The sequence below is a fragment of the Mustela putorius genome, unplaced genomic scaffold (genome assembly GCF_011764305.1).
Source record: "Mustela putorius furo isolate JIRA1106 unplaced genomic scaffold, ASM1176430v1.1 tig00537227_pilon_pilon_pilon, whole genome shotgun sequence".
NCBI lineage: Eukaryota > Metazoa > Chordata > Mammalia > Carnivora > Mustelidae > Mustela > Mustela putorius.
In genome coordinates this window covers 4,570,359-4,586,451 of record NW_025422368.1, presented here as the reverse complement: position 1 = coordinate 4,586,451, position 16,093 = coordinate 4,570,359, and the positions used below count along the sequence as shown (strand labels likewise).

Below are 16,093 nucleotides of genomic sequence, written 5' to 3'. Positions count from 1 at the left end.
TTCCCTAAAACACTTTCCCTAGCAGGCCACATACCTACTCCTTTGCTCAAATGTCCCCATATCAGACTTTCCTTAACCATTTTTCCATAATGGTGCTTCCCCTTAGTCTCTATCCCGCTGGCTTATATTTCTTCTTAGCATTTATCACCTGATTGATGTATATTTTTGTCTTCTCTCACTTGACTAAATTCCATGAGAGCAAGGAATTGCTTTGTTTACTGTATCCTGAGCACCCCCTACAAACCCTGGTATTTGACATTTAGGAATTCACTAGGTATTCACTGGATATTTATTGGATGGATGGCAGGACTTAAACTCAGGTTAGGCTGGTTCCATAGCCTAGTGCATTTTTCACTGCAACCAAGAACTATAGAGCCAGATCTGCTGGCTACCAAGCCATCTCAGTTTTAGAACTGAGAACTTGGCTAGCTTGGACAAAACACCAAAGATTCCAATCCTCTCACCTAGGTGACATCAGAGGCTCCATGAGGCCAGCACACAGCAGTGCAAGATGAAAAAGCAAATCACAAAAAAGCAGTCCTTAGCATACCATGCACTGACCATCTCCCTATCTGCTGAAATTTATGGATGATATAACATGTGATCCAGAGCCAGACTGCCTGAATACAAACCCAGTCCATCACTCAGCAGTAGTATGACCCTTGGCAAGGCATGTAACTTCCCTGTGCCTTAGCTTCCTCATCTGCAAAGTGGGGAGTGTCGACTATGTATCACATAGGGTTTCATAAAGATTAAATAGTTAATATAGTATAAAATCTTTACAATATAGCTGGTGCCATATAAATGTTCACCATTGTATTTCCTGAACACACAGATAAAAGAGAAAGCCCCAGAGCACTCTGTGAGCAGAGTTACAAAATAATAGCCAAAAGCCCATTTTAGATAGGCTTAAAAAGTGTCTCATATGCCTATGCATCCACAGTTTGAGTCCTGGAAATTCATCAGAGTACCATCAGCTTCGATGCCCACGATTTGAACGTTAATGACACCAAATTAGAAAATAGACCAGCCAAACCAAAGTTGGCATACCCTTTAAAAACACAGCAGAATCCAATTTGGCAATAAGCGTTGTATCAATCAGAAGATCATCTGCACCTGTAACAAACATCACAACTACATATCCTAGAGTCACTTATTCACCACATTTCATTGTCTTGGTAGAATCACCAGATATGTTATTACAGTGGTGCCAGTTTGTTCATAATTGCAATTCTGCCTCCTGCCTAAGCAGAGCCTATAGAGGGCAAATGAACAGGAAACTCAAATGCAGAATAGAAACTACAAAAATAAAGTGAAAAGAAACACTAATAGCCTTTGGTTTCTAATTCGAAATGTTACTGCTTTGTTCCAAACCACACTGCAACATACGTATGAACCAGCTCGGAATGCACAAATCACAAATGGGTGGTTTGTTTTAGGGACAAAAATGTCAAAGCAGAACAGGAAGAAAAGAGACAAACAAAAACAGCAGCTACAGATGAAAACCAAAGGTCAGATTTCATGTCCTGGGCAGTTTACAAATCTGTCTTGCAGTTACATCTCTCCACGTAGAGGTGGTTTGTAATCCATAGTATCCGAAATTTATTGAGCAATTGGATAAGCGTACTAAACACAAAACCGTGCTTTATACTCAATATCCTTTTTAATCTCCCAATCATATAAATTAAGTATGATTTCCTTTTTAAGATGAGAAAGTTGAGGTTTAAGAGAATATTTTGTCCAAGGTCACATGGGGGAAGGGCAAGATTTGAGATTTGAACAGAGGCTTATCTGACACCAAAGTATATACTGTATCAACTATTCTTTACGGGGTGGGGGGGTCGTAGGGTAGGGTCGTGATAATTAATAGGTCAGAGGATACTATGTGTTAAACTTTTTTTTTTTTTTTAAGATTTTATTTATTTATTTGACAGAGATCACAAGTAGGCTGAGAGACAGGCAGAGAGGAGGGAAGCAGGCTCCCTGCTCAGCAGAGAGCCCGATGCGGGGCTCAATCCTGGGATCCTGGGATCATGACCTGAGCCAAAGGCAGAGGCTTCAACCCACTGAGCCACCCAGGCGCCCCTGTGTTAAACTTCTTAGAGAAAAAGAGTTAACCAGTAGATTTAGCCCTGAGGTTGACATTACTAATTTACATTTAATTATAATCCAAATCTAGAGAGGCAGGCATCTCTTTGTGACTAGTTACACAACAACAACAACAAGAGATTAGTATGCACAAATCTGGGGAAAAGTGCCACAGCAATTTAAAAGCACAAACAATGAAGAAACTGTATGCTTCAGGAAGATTTCAAAAAGGATGCACACAAGTTGATCTATATATGTGCACAATATCCACCTTTTTAAAAAGGGAAAATAACAATCAGGTTTAAGGGGTAGAGTGCAGGGGTGAATTTACAGAGGAAGTGAGTGTAAGTCTGAAGTTTGAAAGATATGTAGGGAAAGACAAATTAAAAAATCAGTCAGAGGGTCCCTAGGTGGCTCAGTCGTTAAGCGTCTGCCTTCAGTGGCTCAGGTCATGATCCCAGGGTCCTTGGACTGAGCCCCACATGGGGCTCCCAGCTGGGTGGGAAGACTGCTTCTCCCTCTCCCACTCCCTCTGCTTGTGTTCCCTCTCTTGGTGTCTCTCTCTGTCAAATAAATAAATAAAATCTTTTTTAAAAAAAATCAGATTTCAGGGGGAAAAAAAAAACCCAACAGGAATCTGTAGCAATTAAAAAGAGGAATGTTTACCTCATCTTATACAAATATATGAAAACACAGATTCCATGAGAGAGACTGGTTAGTACTCATACCCCCAGAGAGCCCATACAGTACAAAATAGTACAATAATATAAATACAATCACATTTTAAAAAAACAAATAGCAAATTAAAAAGCAAATTTCCTTATAATTTACATTAATCCAATTGAAAATTTTAATACATGTAGAACTTTTAAAACTCTGAATTTGAGAATGCAAATACTATACTTAGGTACAATTTGTTGATTAGGCCTCTGTTCTTAAGGAATAACACAGAGGAGACCTGGAAGTAAAAAGGAAAGGTGAAGAAAAAGAGGAGGAAGTGGAAATAGATGGACGTTTAAGGTCAAAGGTAAATACAAGGTCATTAAACAAAGCAAGAAGGAGAAATAAAGAGGTAACAACTCAGAGAGAAAAATAGATGCTGTTATCACATAGGGCACCTTTTTTCCATTCCATTTTGCAGTGGTAGTAAATTCTTCCTCATTTAAACCTTAGAGCTTGGGTAATGAAACAAAAATTTAACCACAAACTAAAAATAAATAGTCTAGCTTTAGGGAAAGCCTTAGCCTACAAATGAGAACATAGATCATTTTTAGGAGAAGCAGAAGAATGATGCAGGATACTCTGTATGAATTAGTACATAAGTGATACAGCTAGGTGGGGCATTTGTGCCATTCCTGTTGAAATTGGTGTTCTCAGAACAGACCACAGTAGAGGCCACAAACAGATCCAATTCCTATAGAGGAACCATCCATAGCCAAAGAAGCAGAACAATTCATTAAAATGATAAAACAGCTCAATTTCAGCTCTCTGATCAAGCTATCTAGCATTGTTAGGCATTGGCTGGAAAGAAAAGCTACAGAGAAGAGGGAAAGATCAGTCTTGACTTCAAATATTTGTACCCCAAATTTACTTTCAAAACCAAAAGCTGACCTTCATTCAATCCTTCCCAGTAGTTTATAAAACAGCCCAAATCTCTGCAGCAATCCTGTCCAAAAGATTTGCTGAGAAGCCTGGGGGGCTCAGTCAGTTGGGCATCTGACTTCCCCACAGGTCATGGTCTTGGGATCCTGGGATTGAGTCCTACATTGGGCTCCTTGCTCAGCGGGGAGCCTGCTTCTCCCTCTGCCTGTGTGCTACTCCCCCTGCTTGTGCTCTGACAAGTAAATAAATAAAATCTTAAAAGAAAAAAAAATTTGCTGAGAATACTTAAGGACAAAGGGTTGTCAGAACACTCCTTATTAGCATAAATTAGAAAGGACTAGTTCCATTTTGCCAAGCCCTCTTCACTCACCAAGCTTCCCCATGTGCTACCCCTCACAGCATTCCTAGTGCCTGACTCTCTAGAGTTTAGGAATCAGAGGATCTGCTCCCTCGTGTGGACCCTTCTCTGGTCTCTCAGGCTCTGCTTGTCTTATACTTGATGTAAGGTCCTCTCTTTCCAGCCACTATGACCATTTTCATTCCCCTACCCATGAAATAGCTTCCTGAATAAATCACTTATGTGGGTAAACATCTTACTAGGCCATAATATTGGACAATCTTATTTTTAATAGCCGTATTTCTGTAATGACTAGGACTTAATCCTTGGGAGTCCTGCAATGACCTACCTACCCTTTCATTTTCCAGTAACTCCCTTTTAACTCTTAAGTCTTTATATAGCTGATTCTTCTAGATAGAACATACCCCTTGAAGGGAACAGTACACACAATGCTCAAATAGAAGCTTGCTCCACTCCTTAGGAGGGTCTAAATTGAACCGTCCTCCTTCTCAAATACCATCACTCTAACAAAGCCAGTAAACCATCTACTCAGTTTAAATATCAACTGGCACATTGTTAAAAAGATAAAATCCTAGGACTATATCTTAGAGGCACATGCAAAAAACTTAGTTACATTTTTCAAAGCGCACTTAACCTAAACAACATCTATAGGGAATGGCCATCTTTAAAAAAGAATGATGTAGAACTATAAATTCTAATAATAGAAAGATGTTTAAACTATGTTAAATACAAAAAGCAAATAGGCCATTAGTGTAACATGATCCCATCTGAGTGTGTGTGTGTGTGTGTGTGTGTGTGCAAGAGAGAGGGAGAGAGAGAGATGGGGGTTTATTTTGCAATGATTCTCTCTTTAAAGATCTTTTTTTTTTTTTTTTTTTTTACAGAGAGAATGAGATCACAAATAGGCAGAGAGGCAGGCAGAGGGAGAGGGAGAAGCAGGCTCCCGCTGAGCAGAGAGCCTAACGCGGGGCTCAATCCCAGGACCAAGCAGAAGGCAGATGCTCAACCCACTGAGTCACCCAGATGCCCAATGATTATCTCTTTACAGTGGAACTAGGAGGCAAGTACGAAAAGTTATACTCCTTTTTATTGTTTGAATTTATCATTTTGTGTATTATTTTCATAACAAAAGCTATTTTAAGATTTTCACTGAATTGAAATGGATCAATAATAGTAAATGGATGTGATTCTTAAAAGCAAGTTGAATGATCACAATGTTCTACCAATATACCAATTCTTACCAACTGTATAGCATTGGCCCTATAACTACTTTATAGAGCTAAAGAAAGCCTAAATAAATTCCTGGTTAATTTAGGACCCGTGATTGCAAACTTGTATAAATTCATTTCTTTTTTTTAAAAGATTTATTTGAGAGTGAGCGTGCACAAGTGGGGATGGGCAGGGGCAGGAGGAGAGAGAGAGAGACTCTCAAGCAGACTCCCCGCCGAGCAAGGAGCTTGATGCCAATACCAGGCTGGATCTCACGACCGAGATCATGACCTGAACCAAAATCAAGAGTTGGACGCTGGACTGACTGAGCCATGCAGGCACCCCTATAATTTCTAAAAAATATACATATGTATGTATTTTTTTATAGTAAATTTGAAGACTACTCTGAAAAACTCTATAACCCTAAGTAAATATAATGTAATTTGTGGTAAATATAGTAAAAAGACTTCTGTATGTCATTTGCAGTAAAGAAGAGTCACAGATTCAGAAAGAACCTTAAAAGGCATCTAGTCCATGGGGCGCCTGGGTGGCTCAGTGGGTTAAGCCACTGCCTTCGGCTCAGGTCATGATCTCAGGGTCCTGGGATCGAGCCCCACATCGGGCTCTCTGCTCAGCAGGGAGCCTGCTTCCCTCTCTTTCTCCCTCTCTGCCTGCCTCTCCATCTACTTGTGATTTCTCTCTGTAAAAAAAAAAAAAAAATCTAGTCCAAACCTCCCAGCCTAATATTGACAGAATAATAATAAAAAAAAAAACCCAACAAACCAAAACCAAAACCAAAACAACCAAAACCAAAGAACTAACAGCAGTCTGCTGAGGACAGAAGTGACTTCACTGAAATGGAGAAGTCCCAGGAACATAATACAACCAGAAATGTCCCCTTTCTAAAACAGGGACATCTCGTAATCAATACTTTCATTTAAAAAATATTTTTAGCCTAATATGTCAAGTTACCGTGGTCAGTTTTTAAAAGTCATTTGACTTCATTTTCCAGTTTCAAAGTCCTCCCCATTTGTTTCAAACCAAAAGAAATCAGACCATATTGTGGGTTGCTTTTAATGAACAAAATTCTCTGTATAAAAACATTTAAACTTTATCAAATGCTTTAAAAACACACACGCACAGATCCAAATCCATTACAGAATCTTGGAACATTATCTTTTTTCACCTCAACATAATGTTTAAAGGGGATTTCTGGATAAAACTACATGTGAATAAAGACAACCCGTAGTCTTACACATGTGTGCACATACACACGCATACACACGCACAGACACACACACACACACTCTGTAGGAACTAAAATAAATGGGAAGAGTGTGACTAGGGTCGGAATGAATTTCTCATGAAGCTTATATAAAAGAACACCACATAAGTAAAAGAATTTCCTATGCCAAGGAGAGATGCAGAGAGGGGAAATGGAAAGCAGGGGCTGGCCAAACGCATGAATAAATATAGTCTGAGAAGCTCAGTCAAGAACAGTGAATTTGGGGAGTCACGGACGACCCTTCATCTTCACCACCTCAGTCTGTGACTCTGACAACTGATGATGCCTCAGAAGCACGTATGTTCTCAGGTTTTGTAGGTCTTGATCTGTTCTCCATTATTTAGGTGTGGTTTGTCCCTGTCAGTGGTTAATTCCTCAGCTGTCACGCGGCGTTGCGTCCTATCTGCCGGCAGAGCCACGGTCAGAGACGGCAGCGAGCACAGGGTGGCATCGTGGCTGGCGTTTCAGACAAACCAGACTGCTCGGGTTTGGATTTCAGTGACTATGCTTGCTGGTTGCCTGTTGCTCGGCAAGCCCTTTAGCCGCTCTATGTCCATGGCCTCACCTTCAATTAGGGATCATTATTACTTACTTCATAGAGGATTATTAAAGAGGAGTTAAACAAGGTAATCCACTTAAAGAATTTATCACACTACGAGGCACAAGTAAATGCTCAGTAAATGTTAGCTAAAATTACTATTAGTCTTGGTATCACAGGGCAACCAAAAGAAAAATTCTATTCTATTTCTGTATTTCTCCTCTTTGATGAGGTTTTCAGGGGCTGACTGTGGCAAAAGCCAATATGTATGATGCAAAAGAGACTGAGGATCTAGTCTTAGGAATATAGATGTTCACTTTTATATTAGAAAAAAAATTACATGGCTCCGTATCACAAAATTTAACATCTTTCCATTAAACATCACACAATTCTCATCATCGTTATGCCCTACGAACACCCTAAATGGTGTGGAGTTTCTAATGATATGCAACAACAACATAGTCCATAAATTTTAACTAAGAAATAGCTGCAGAAATGCATGTTGGGCAATAATCTGTGTGTGCCACAAGAGCCTGGGCCGAGGGATGGCTGGGATTCTGCCTCCACGACCTGGACTCCCCCACACACAGTCAAATGGGTCAGGTTCCTGCAGACCTTCCAATCTCCATTAGGTAGCGACTCCCTTCAGGAGGGAAGCTTCCGAGGGGCGAAGGAAGCAGCAGCCACTGAGGATAGAATGCCCGGCACCTACTTCAGGATGATATGATAGCTATCATTGGTTTCTGCTGTAAAAGAGAGAGAGAGCAATCTTTAGTCACCTCTAAAACACAGTGGGAGATAAAAAAATATATGGTAAGGATCTTTTGAGAAGGGGGAAACAAAAAAACCCACCAGCAGGACAAAGGACAACATACTTACTATCACATAATACTTAAGAATAAATACACACTATAAAAACATGTCCACGGAAGGTGGGAGAGGGGCAGAGTCATCAGTCTGTTCTGATAATGGCAAGATGCAATTCATGCAAAGGAACAAACTCCAAAAACATCACTTTCTCTACCTCAGATACAGTGGTTGATACTTTCCCTCCCTCCTCAAAGAAGTCAATCATGAAAAACATCTCTTAAACATCTCAGAGAGAGGCATCTGTCTTACTATTTTATTACCTTTCATTGTGTCCAGAATAAAACAGGCTTCCTCCTGAAAGTTCTGTATCATCTGAGAAAAGCAAGAAAAGGTGCTAATTATTAAAAACTTGGATTTGCTGCAGTTATTGAGACTATATGCCTTTTTATTATATTGGACTTAAGGAAAAAAAATAATCCTTTGTTTTCTGCCATTCAGGTTTTAAATTATAAAAGCTAAGCAGTCTAGGGGCGCCTGGATGGCTCAGTTGCTACAGCATGTGACTCTTAATCTAACGGTCGTGAGTTTAAGCCCCTGCTGGGCATTGGAGCTTGCTTTAAAATTTTTTTTTTTTTTAAAGATTGTATTTATTTATTTGACAGACAGAGATCACAAGCAGGCAGACAGGCAGGCAGAGAGAGGGAGAGGAGGAAGCAGGCTCCCTGCAGAGCAGAGAGCCCGATGCGGGACTCGATCTCAGGACCCTGAGATTATGACCCAAGCCGAAGGCAGCGGCTCAATCCACTGAGCCACCCAGGCGCCCCTGGAGCTTACTTTAAATAAATAAAATAAAACAAAACAAGATAAAATAAAATAAAAGCTAAGCAGTCTAAAACAAGTGATCTTAAAATTATAGGATCCATTTTTCCTGGAATTTTCTTTTTTCTTTTTTTAAGATTTTAATTTTTTTATTTGACAGAGACACAGGGAGAGGGAACACATGCAGGGGTGGTGGGAGAGGGAGAAGCAGGTTTCCTGCTGAGCATAGAGCCTGAAAGAGGGCTTGATCCTGGGACCCTGGGCTCATGACGTGAGCCAAAGGCAGATGCTTAACAACTGAGTCACCCAGGCGCCCAGCCCATTTTCCTGGGTTAACCCCAAGACATTGCAAGGGTACACAGACACTGGAGGCCCATTCGGGAGAACTGACTTCCAGGGCTTCATCTCCCATATGTACACTTTCCCAAAACTGCCCGAGCACCTCTTTGGTTTTCCCTACCTACTTTGCCTTCTAGACTTCCTTCTCCCATTTTATAAAATAAAGGCAGAAGTTTTACCATCCTGGAATCCTACCAAGATGCCCTGTTCCAGTGTACAAAAGCCTCCAGGATGCCAAACTGTGACAATGTGAACCTTAATGACTGGGTAACAAAGTCTTTTGTGAGTCATGTGGTTTCTAATTTTTTCCTTGCACCAAAACTGAAGACCAACCTAATCACAAACTGTCAAATGATAGGTGATTCAAAATAATTCTCTGTAACGTCACTATCTAATTTTTTGGCATCTAACTCCAAAGTTTAAAAAAAAAAAAAAAATCCAGTGCTGTTTTTTTAAAAAACTCCATCCATTCCCATCTGTCAATTTGTGTGAATCAGATTCCATAGCATTGCATCTCGTGGGAATAAAACAGAACGAAAGTGGTGTTGAACACTATTTCATTCTAGAAACCAGTAGAGAGTACTCATCTATACATGAATTAATGTGGGCAGAGCAGGTATGGAATCAGACAATCCCATCCATCTCTTTAACAGATACACTTCTAACACATTTTTCTTAATCTTTAAAAATTTACCAAAACATTTATGTTTATTGATTATATAATTATGGTGGTCATTCTATTCAGAAGAAATAATTTTTAAATTTTTATTAAAACAAATTCTTTTGTTGAAGCAAATTTGTTTCAAAGAAATATGGTAAGATAATTAACAAAAGATGTTTGCGCATAAAAGCAGGTTATGGTAAGATAAAATTCTATGGGAGAAGAGAATGGAAATAGGAGTTCAAGGAAACAAAGAGATGATATAAAAACTCAGAGGGGCACCTGGGTGGCTCAGTGGGTTAAAGCCTCTGCCTTTGGCTCAGGTCATGATCCCGGTGTCCTGGGATCGAGCCCTGCATCAGGCACTCTGCTCAGCAGGGAGCCTGCTTCCTCCTCTCTCTCTGCCTGCCTCTCTGCCTACTTGTGATCTCTGTCTGTCAAATAAATAAATAAAATCTTAAAAAAAAAATAACTCAAAGGAAAGTATATTCATGTATTTTTTAAAGACAGTGATGGTGGTATTACATCACTCTTCTATTTCGGTTACATGGAATATAGTTAGAAAAGTGATGTAACCATTTCATTTTTAAAGGTTATATAATATGCCCAGAAATGACATATTTTGCAACTATTTAAACTTAAAACAAAAAATTTTAAGTCAACCTAAAAATGTGAAAGGGGATACATGGTTTTTAAAAATTATTTTGGAAGTAAGTAAGCAAAAACGTTTGAAAAGCCCTGGTCTTGTAAACAGAGCCTGTGCCCCAGGAGAACGGCTCTTGCTTCTGTCACGTGCTCTGACAAACTGTCATGTGGTGATTCAGCTGTACTGAAAATCTACCTCATCACTAATGAGCACATGGATTCCTGTTGGCCCCTGCTTGTAGATCTGGCTGATCTGGCGAGGGGAAATGCTGAAGAGCTGAGCGATTTTTTCTGTCAGTTCAACAGCTGTCAGTTCTTCTAGATAGATGGCGTGGTACACTGCAAAAGGGACAAAGCAAAGGCAGTCAGTGCAGGTTTCTCTGCTCTTAAAGGTAACCCGATCACGAGGAATGCCCACCTTCCTAAAGGACTCACAGACTGCCTGAGTTCAAGCCCTGGCTTGGCCACCTGCTGGCTGTGGGATTGGGGTGAGTTACTTAACATCCCTAAGCCTCATTCTCCATCTGGCGAGAACAGTAAATGTACTGCAGAGAAGAGATACTGGTTGTAAAAATTAAAGCATGTCACTGTGCTGAGAATAGTACCCGGTACGTATGAGGAACTCAATAAACGTGAGCAAGGACCATTCTTCTAGCAAACGCTGGATCTGCCGTCTGAGGACTTTCCACCGCATGGGCTTACACGTCACCTCCTCCCCCTTCCGGAATGCGCATCCTGGCCTGTCCAGAACGACCTACCGAAGAAAGTACCATTTGAGTCTCCGTCCTCGTGCTTCTGCTGCTGCTGCTGCTGTTGCTGCTGCTCCCTCAACTGCAGGGATTCCTGACAAACATAAATGGTTAGCCTTGGGCGCACCATCCTGAGGAGGAAAACAAGGCTGTTAGTCTTGCAGTTTTCGTGGGAAGCACATTTTAAGGGAGAACTTGTGCGTCTAGGTTAACACTAGAGAGCGGAGTTGAAAACTGGCAGCCCGTGGGCCAAGGAAGCTCGTTTGCTGTCTCCTTAGCTCTCCACTGGGGTGTACATGTGTGCACATGTGCGTGCGTGCATTTTAACTGAATTCGTTCCAACATCGTATAAACCTCTGCAATTTCGGCCTTTCTTGAAAAACTCAGATTTGGCAATCTGAGACCCTTACTCTTACAATGAAACGACTGGGTGTTCTCCTTGCATGATGTATGCATTCTTCAGTAGACTCCAGATTTAACTGTCATTCGTTGATGTGTGGCCTCTGTGTCATTTGGGTTTATGACCTTTGATGTAAACATTAGAAATATTTGAAACGTGTGAGCCACTGTTGCATGGGTCTGGTTCAACATACACCTTCTCCTTCGAAGCGCCACTATAAAACAGAGAATCTTATTTCCCTCATTACCGTCTCCTAAGTAGCTTGAGCTTTCTGTCCCTTCTTACTTCTTAGACAATGGTATTCAATTACCTCTTGATCTGATCATCTCATTCCTATTTTAAAATACTCTTTTATTTTTTAAGAGAGAGAACACATGTGTACATGCATAAGCGGGTGGGAGGGTTACTGGGGCAGGAGCAGAGGGACAGAGAGGGGCTCAATCTCACGACAGTGAGATCATGACCTGAGCTGAAATCAAGACTTACACACTTAACTGACCACATCACTCAGGCGCCTCTTAAATGCTTTTTAAATAATATGTTAAAAAAATGAAGATCCATTTTTTTTTTCTTCAGATCATCCACCTCTGAATTTTTCCTCTTTAAAATTTCCAAGATTAGAGCCAACCTGATTCAACAATCCTTGTGATGTACCCAAACAGAACAATTCACAATCTGTTTCATTATTTGGTCACTGATTTGGTACGGTGGCAATAAGCTGTATGTTTTTCCCATTAATGCTATTATCTACCTGAAACTGAAAAATCCTACTTGAGACTGCAAATTACTCAGTTTTACAATTTGTAAGTGGACACTTAAGTAATTCCTATCTAATTCAAGAATGACCGCATCTCTAGTTAAAATGGACTCGGGACCTTTGCACCTGTTGCTCCTCCTGCGTGGAGTGCTTTTCCCTCATATGACCCCATAGCTTCCATCCTTCTCATAATTCATTCAGTTTAAACACCCCCACCCCACAGAGGTCTTCCCTGCCAATATTCTGGGTACTCCACAGGTTATAACTTTGTTTTTGCTTATTTGTTTGGTTTTTCTTCAAAGCACTTATCACTATTGAAAATATTCACTATTCATATTTTTATCTCTCTCCCCATTAGAAAGCAAACTCATAATAATGGGTTCCTTGTTGGGTTTTGCTCACCAATGCATCTCTAGAGCCTACAATAGTACCTGGCTCATAACAGGGATGATAAGTATTTATCAAATGAGAAAACTACCTAGAAATGAAAAAATGGGATATCATGAGGAATTCCTTGGATCAACTCTAGGAAATGATATTTTTCATCTTCGTTTATTTGGCACATAGCTGGCATTCAAAAAAAGAATGTTTTGACAAGATGTAGTGAGCTGTGCAAACAGTACTGTGAAGAGTCCCTTAATCCCAAAGTATCTGAAATTCAACCTCGCTGATATTTTCACACTAATTACATACCGGCCTTTTAACGCATTAAAAAGTCGGATTCCATCAGCAGGGCCACAGATTTGGATCACATCATCTCTAGTTAGTTTCAATAAATCTGCCCCTGGAATAAATATAAGAAAATGGGTGATAAAGGCAAAGGCGGTCTTTGTTAATGACCACTGAAGTGGCTGTTATCTTTTTTTTTTTTTTAAGATTTTATTTATTTACTTGACAGAGAGAACAAGGAGGCAGAGAGGCAGGTAGAGACAGAGGGGGAAGTAGGCTTCCTGCTGAGCAGAGAGCCTGATGCCGGCTCGATTCCAGGACCCTGAGATCATGACCTGAGCTGAAGGCAGAGGCTCAACCCACTGAACCACAGAGGTGCCCCTAAAGTGGCTGTTATCTTATAGTCCAAATCTTTTGCATGGTACATAAGCCTGTCCAAGATCTGGCCTCTGTTTCCTCTCTCACCTCAACTGCCACCCAATTAACTTATCCACTTAGCCCTATGCTTCCATCATACAGATGACGTCAAAGAGCAAGTTGTTCCTCCTCCCTGAAATATCCTTCCACTGTCTGACCGACAGACTCCTCCTCATCCCCCAAGATTTACCTCGCGCATTACACGTGTTTCCCTAAACACAGACACTCCCCCAATACCCTGCTTCGTACCACTTATCTACTGCATCACAGTTATTTACTTATCTTTTTCAGGGTTTTAGTTTGATTTTATTTGGGTTTTTGGTTTGGGGTTTTGTTTTTTGGTTTTTTTTTTGGTTTTTTGTTTGTTTGTTTGTTTGTTTGCTACTAGATGGTGAATGATGAGAAAGGATGCCTTACCCGTTTGTGTATTCCTACTATACCTGGTACCCAGAAGGTGCTAAATAAAAGTGGAACGTTTAAATAAAATGCAATATAGTGATATCAAGGGAGAAATTTCAGACTACCTACAAACACCCTTGATAAAACACTGTACAGAATATACATTTTAAAAAGTATTGTATAGAATAAATATTTTTAAATTAAAGTGAATTTAAACTAAGAAGTATCTCTTTTTAAGTATTTCACAGCACAGATGCTGCTGGTGAGAAAGTCTGAAGGGTTCTATGAAACTCACTTAATCCTAAAAATGTACAAAGATTTCTCCTTCCCTCCTTCACTCGCTCCCTTCCTCTCTCTCTCTCTCTCTTACACACACACACACACACACACCCTCATATGGATACTAGAAGGCTCTAGAATGTAAAGGAATATCCTGTGTTGGGAAAAACAAAAGGACAAAATAAATTTAACCTGAGAAGTTTGTAAAAAGCCTTGTGAACGTAGAAAAACGATTTCGATGCAACCACTGCTGAGCTTCCTGAGGTGTGGTTGTTGGCAAAAGGTTCTGAAAGAGAGAAAGTACACATTTTCATTTTCTTTCTTTTTTAAACTAAAGAAATTTATCTCTTACATCATTAGGTAACACAGAGCTAAACACACCCACACTCAGGCCTAGTTTGCTTGGAAGTTATTTATACCTCATCAATCTTCTTTCCCTAACCATGCAAGAAGCCCATGGAATTCCATCCTTATCTTCCTTACTAGACCATAAGCGCTTTAAATCCAGGGGTCCTGCAATAGTTTTTTTCACTTCTCTGATCCCCAGCATAGTATCTAGTTCACAGTCAATATTCAATAAATGTCTGTTTCCAATAAGTGAATAACTATTACTCCTTAAAAGTTGGGCATTTCTACTGAACTGCACAGTAATCAAAGTATTAGTAGACATTGCAAATGACTTACATTTAATTTTAGACTTACATCTGTGACTGGAGGGGGTGGCTCTGGCTGGTGGTTTGGTGAACCATTTCTAAGGAAACATTGAAAATGAAAAGGATGAGTCCGTGACACATACAAGGGTTCATCATCTCACAGTTAGTCTGAAGCTAGACATTTTTTTCTTTTAAGATTTTATTTTTCTTTTTTTTTTTTAAAGATTTTATTTATTTATTTGACAGAGAGAGATCACAAGTAGGCAGAGACGCAGGCAGAGAGAGAGAGAGAGGAGGAAGCAGGCTCCCTGCTGAGCAGAGAGCCCGAGGCGGGACTCGATCCCAGGACCCTGAGATCATGACCTGAGCCGAAGGCAGCGGCTTAACCCACTGAGCTACCCAGGCGCCCTAAGATTTTATTTTTAAGTAATCACCACACCCAATGTGGGGCCTAAAACTACAACTCTGAGATCAAGAGTTGAGTGCTCCACTGACTGAGCCAGCCAGGCACCCCTCAAGCTAGAGATTTAAAGGAATCTGTACTCTCTCATAAAGTAGTCTTAGTCTGATAGTCAATCTTTCTATTATCTGTTAAAGTAACATTAATATTATGGGGAGAGGGAGAAGAAACTGTCACTTGTGACATTTTTTTTATTATTGGACAAATTGAAAAAATATAAAAATTTCAGTAAATTGGGATTTATCAGATAAATTATGGCATGAAGAATATTTAACATAAGAAATTTATAACAGAAATAAAAATATCAGAAGATAAAAGTGATCAATATATTACTACTATATCAAATATATAAATATACACACAAACATATATAGGAAAAAAAATACCAAAAGAAACTTTATGCAATGCCATGTGATCACATACATTTATAATGAAAACCAAAATAATTATTTTTATTTTTATTTTTTTAAAAATTTTATTTATTTATTTGACAGACAGAGATCACAAGTAGGCAGAGAGGCAGGCAGAGAGAGAGGAGGAAGCAGGCTCCCCGCTGAGCAGAGAGCCCGATGTGGGGCTCGATCCCAGGACTCCGGGATCATGACCTGAGCCGAAGGCAGAGGCTTTAACCCACTGAGCCACCCAGGTGCCCTTAAATGCTATTTTCTAATAGGAAGAAAAAAGAGGAGAAAGGACTGCATAAAACTCTTTTCAGTCACTTTTGAAGATAATCCAAACCTCAGTGAATCCATGGATCCATCAAAGAGTGACCAAGTAGGAAAACTTAACTGATTTAGAAAATGTTTCTAGGGCGCCTGGGTGGCTCAGTGGGTTAAAGCCGTTGCCTTCGGCTCAGGTCATGGTCTCAGGGTCCTGGGATCGAGTCCCACATCGGGCTCTCTGCTCAGCAGGGAGCCTGTTTCCCAGGGAGCCTGCTTCCTCCTCTCTCTCTCTCT

General features: G+C 40.2%; 1 protein-coding gene across 7 annotated transcripts in view; it reads right to left on the bottom strand.

Moving 5' to 3' along the window:
• Positions 1-6,315: 6,315 nt before the first annotated feature.
• TFCP2 (transcription factor CP2) overlaps positions 6,316-16,093 on the bottom strand; it is a 58,307-nt gene continuing 48,529 nt past the window's right edge. The window contains exons 9-15 of one of the 7 annotated variants that reach the window (XM_045072958.1): positions 14,709-14,775; positions 14,217-14,310; positions 12,954-13,044; positions 11,113-11,234; positions 10,551-10,693; positions 8,211-8,262; positions 6,316-7,823 (exon numbers count right to left, since the gene is read on the bottom strand). In XM_045072958.1, coding sequence (XP_044928893.1) covers positions 7,789-7,823; positions 8,211-8,262; positions 10,551-10,693; positions 11,113-11,234; positions 12,954-13,044; positions 14,217-14,310; positions 14,709-14,775 — 604 coding nt within the window. In that variant the 3' untranslated portion in view covers positions 6,316-7,788. Of the gene's footprint in view, positions 7,827-8,210; positions 8,263-10,550; positions 10,694-10,789; positions 10,900-11,112; positions 11,235-12,953; positions 13,045-14,216; positions 14,311-14,708; positions 14,776-16,093 lie in introns of those variants that run through there. The other 6 variants (XM_045072959.1, XM_045072957.1, XM_045072961.1 and 3 more) reach the window with 6 other exon arrangements.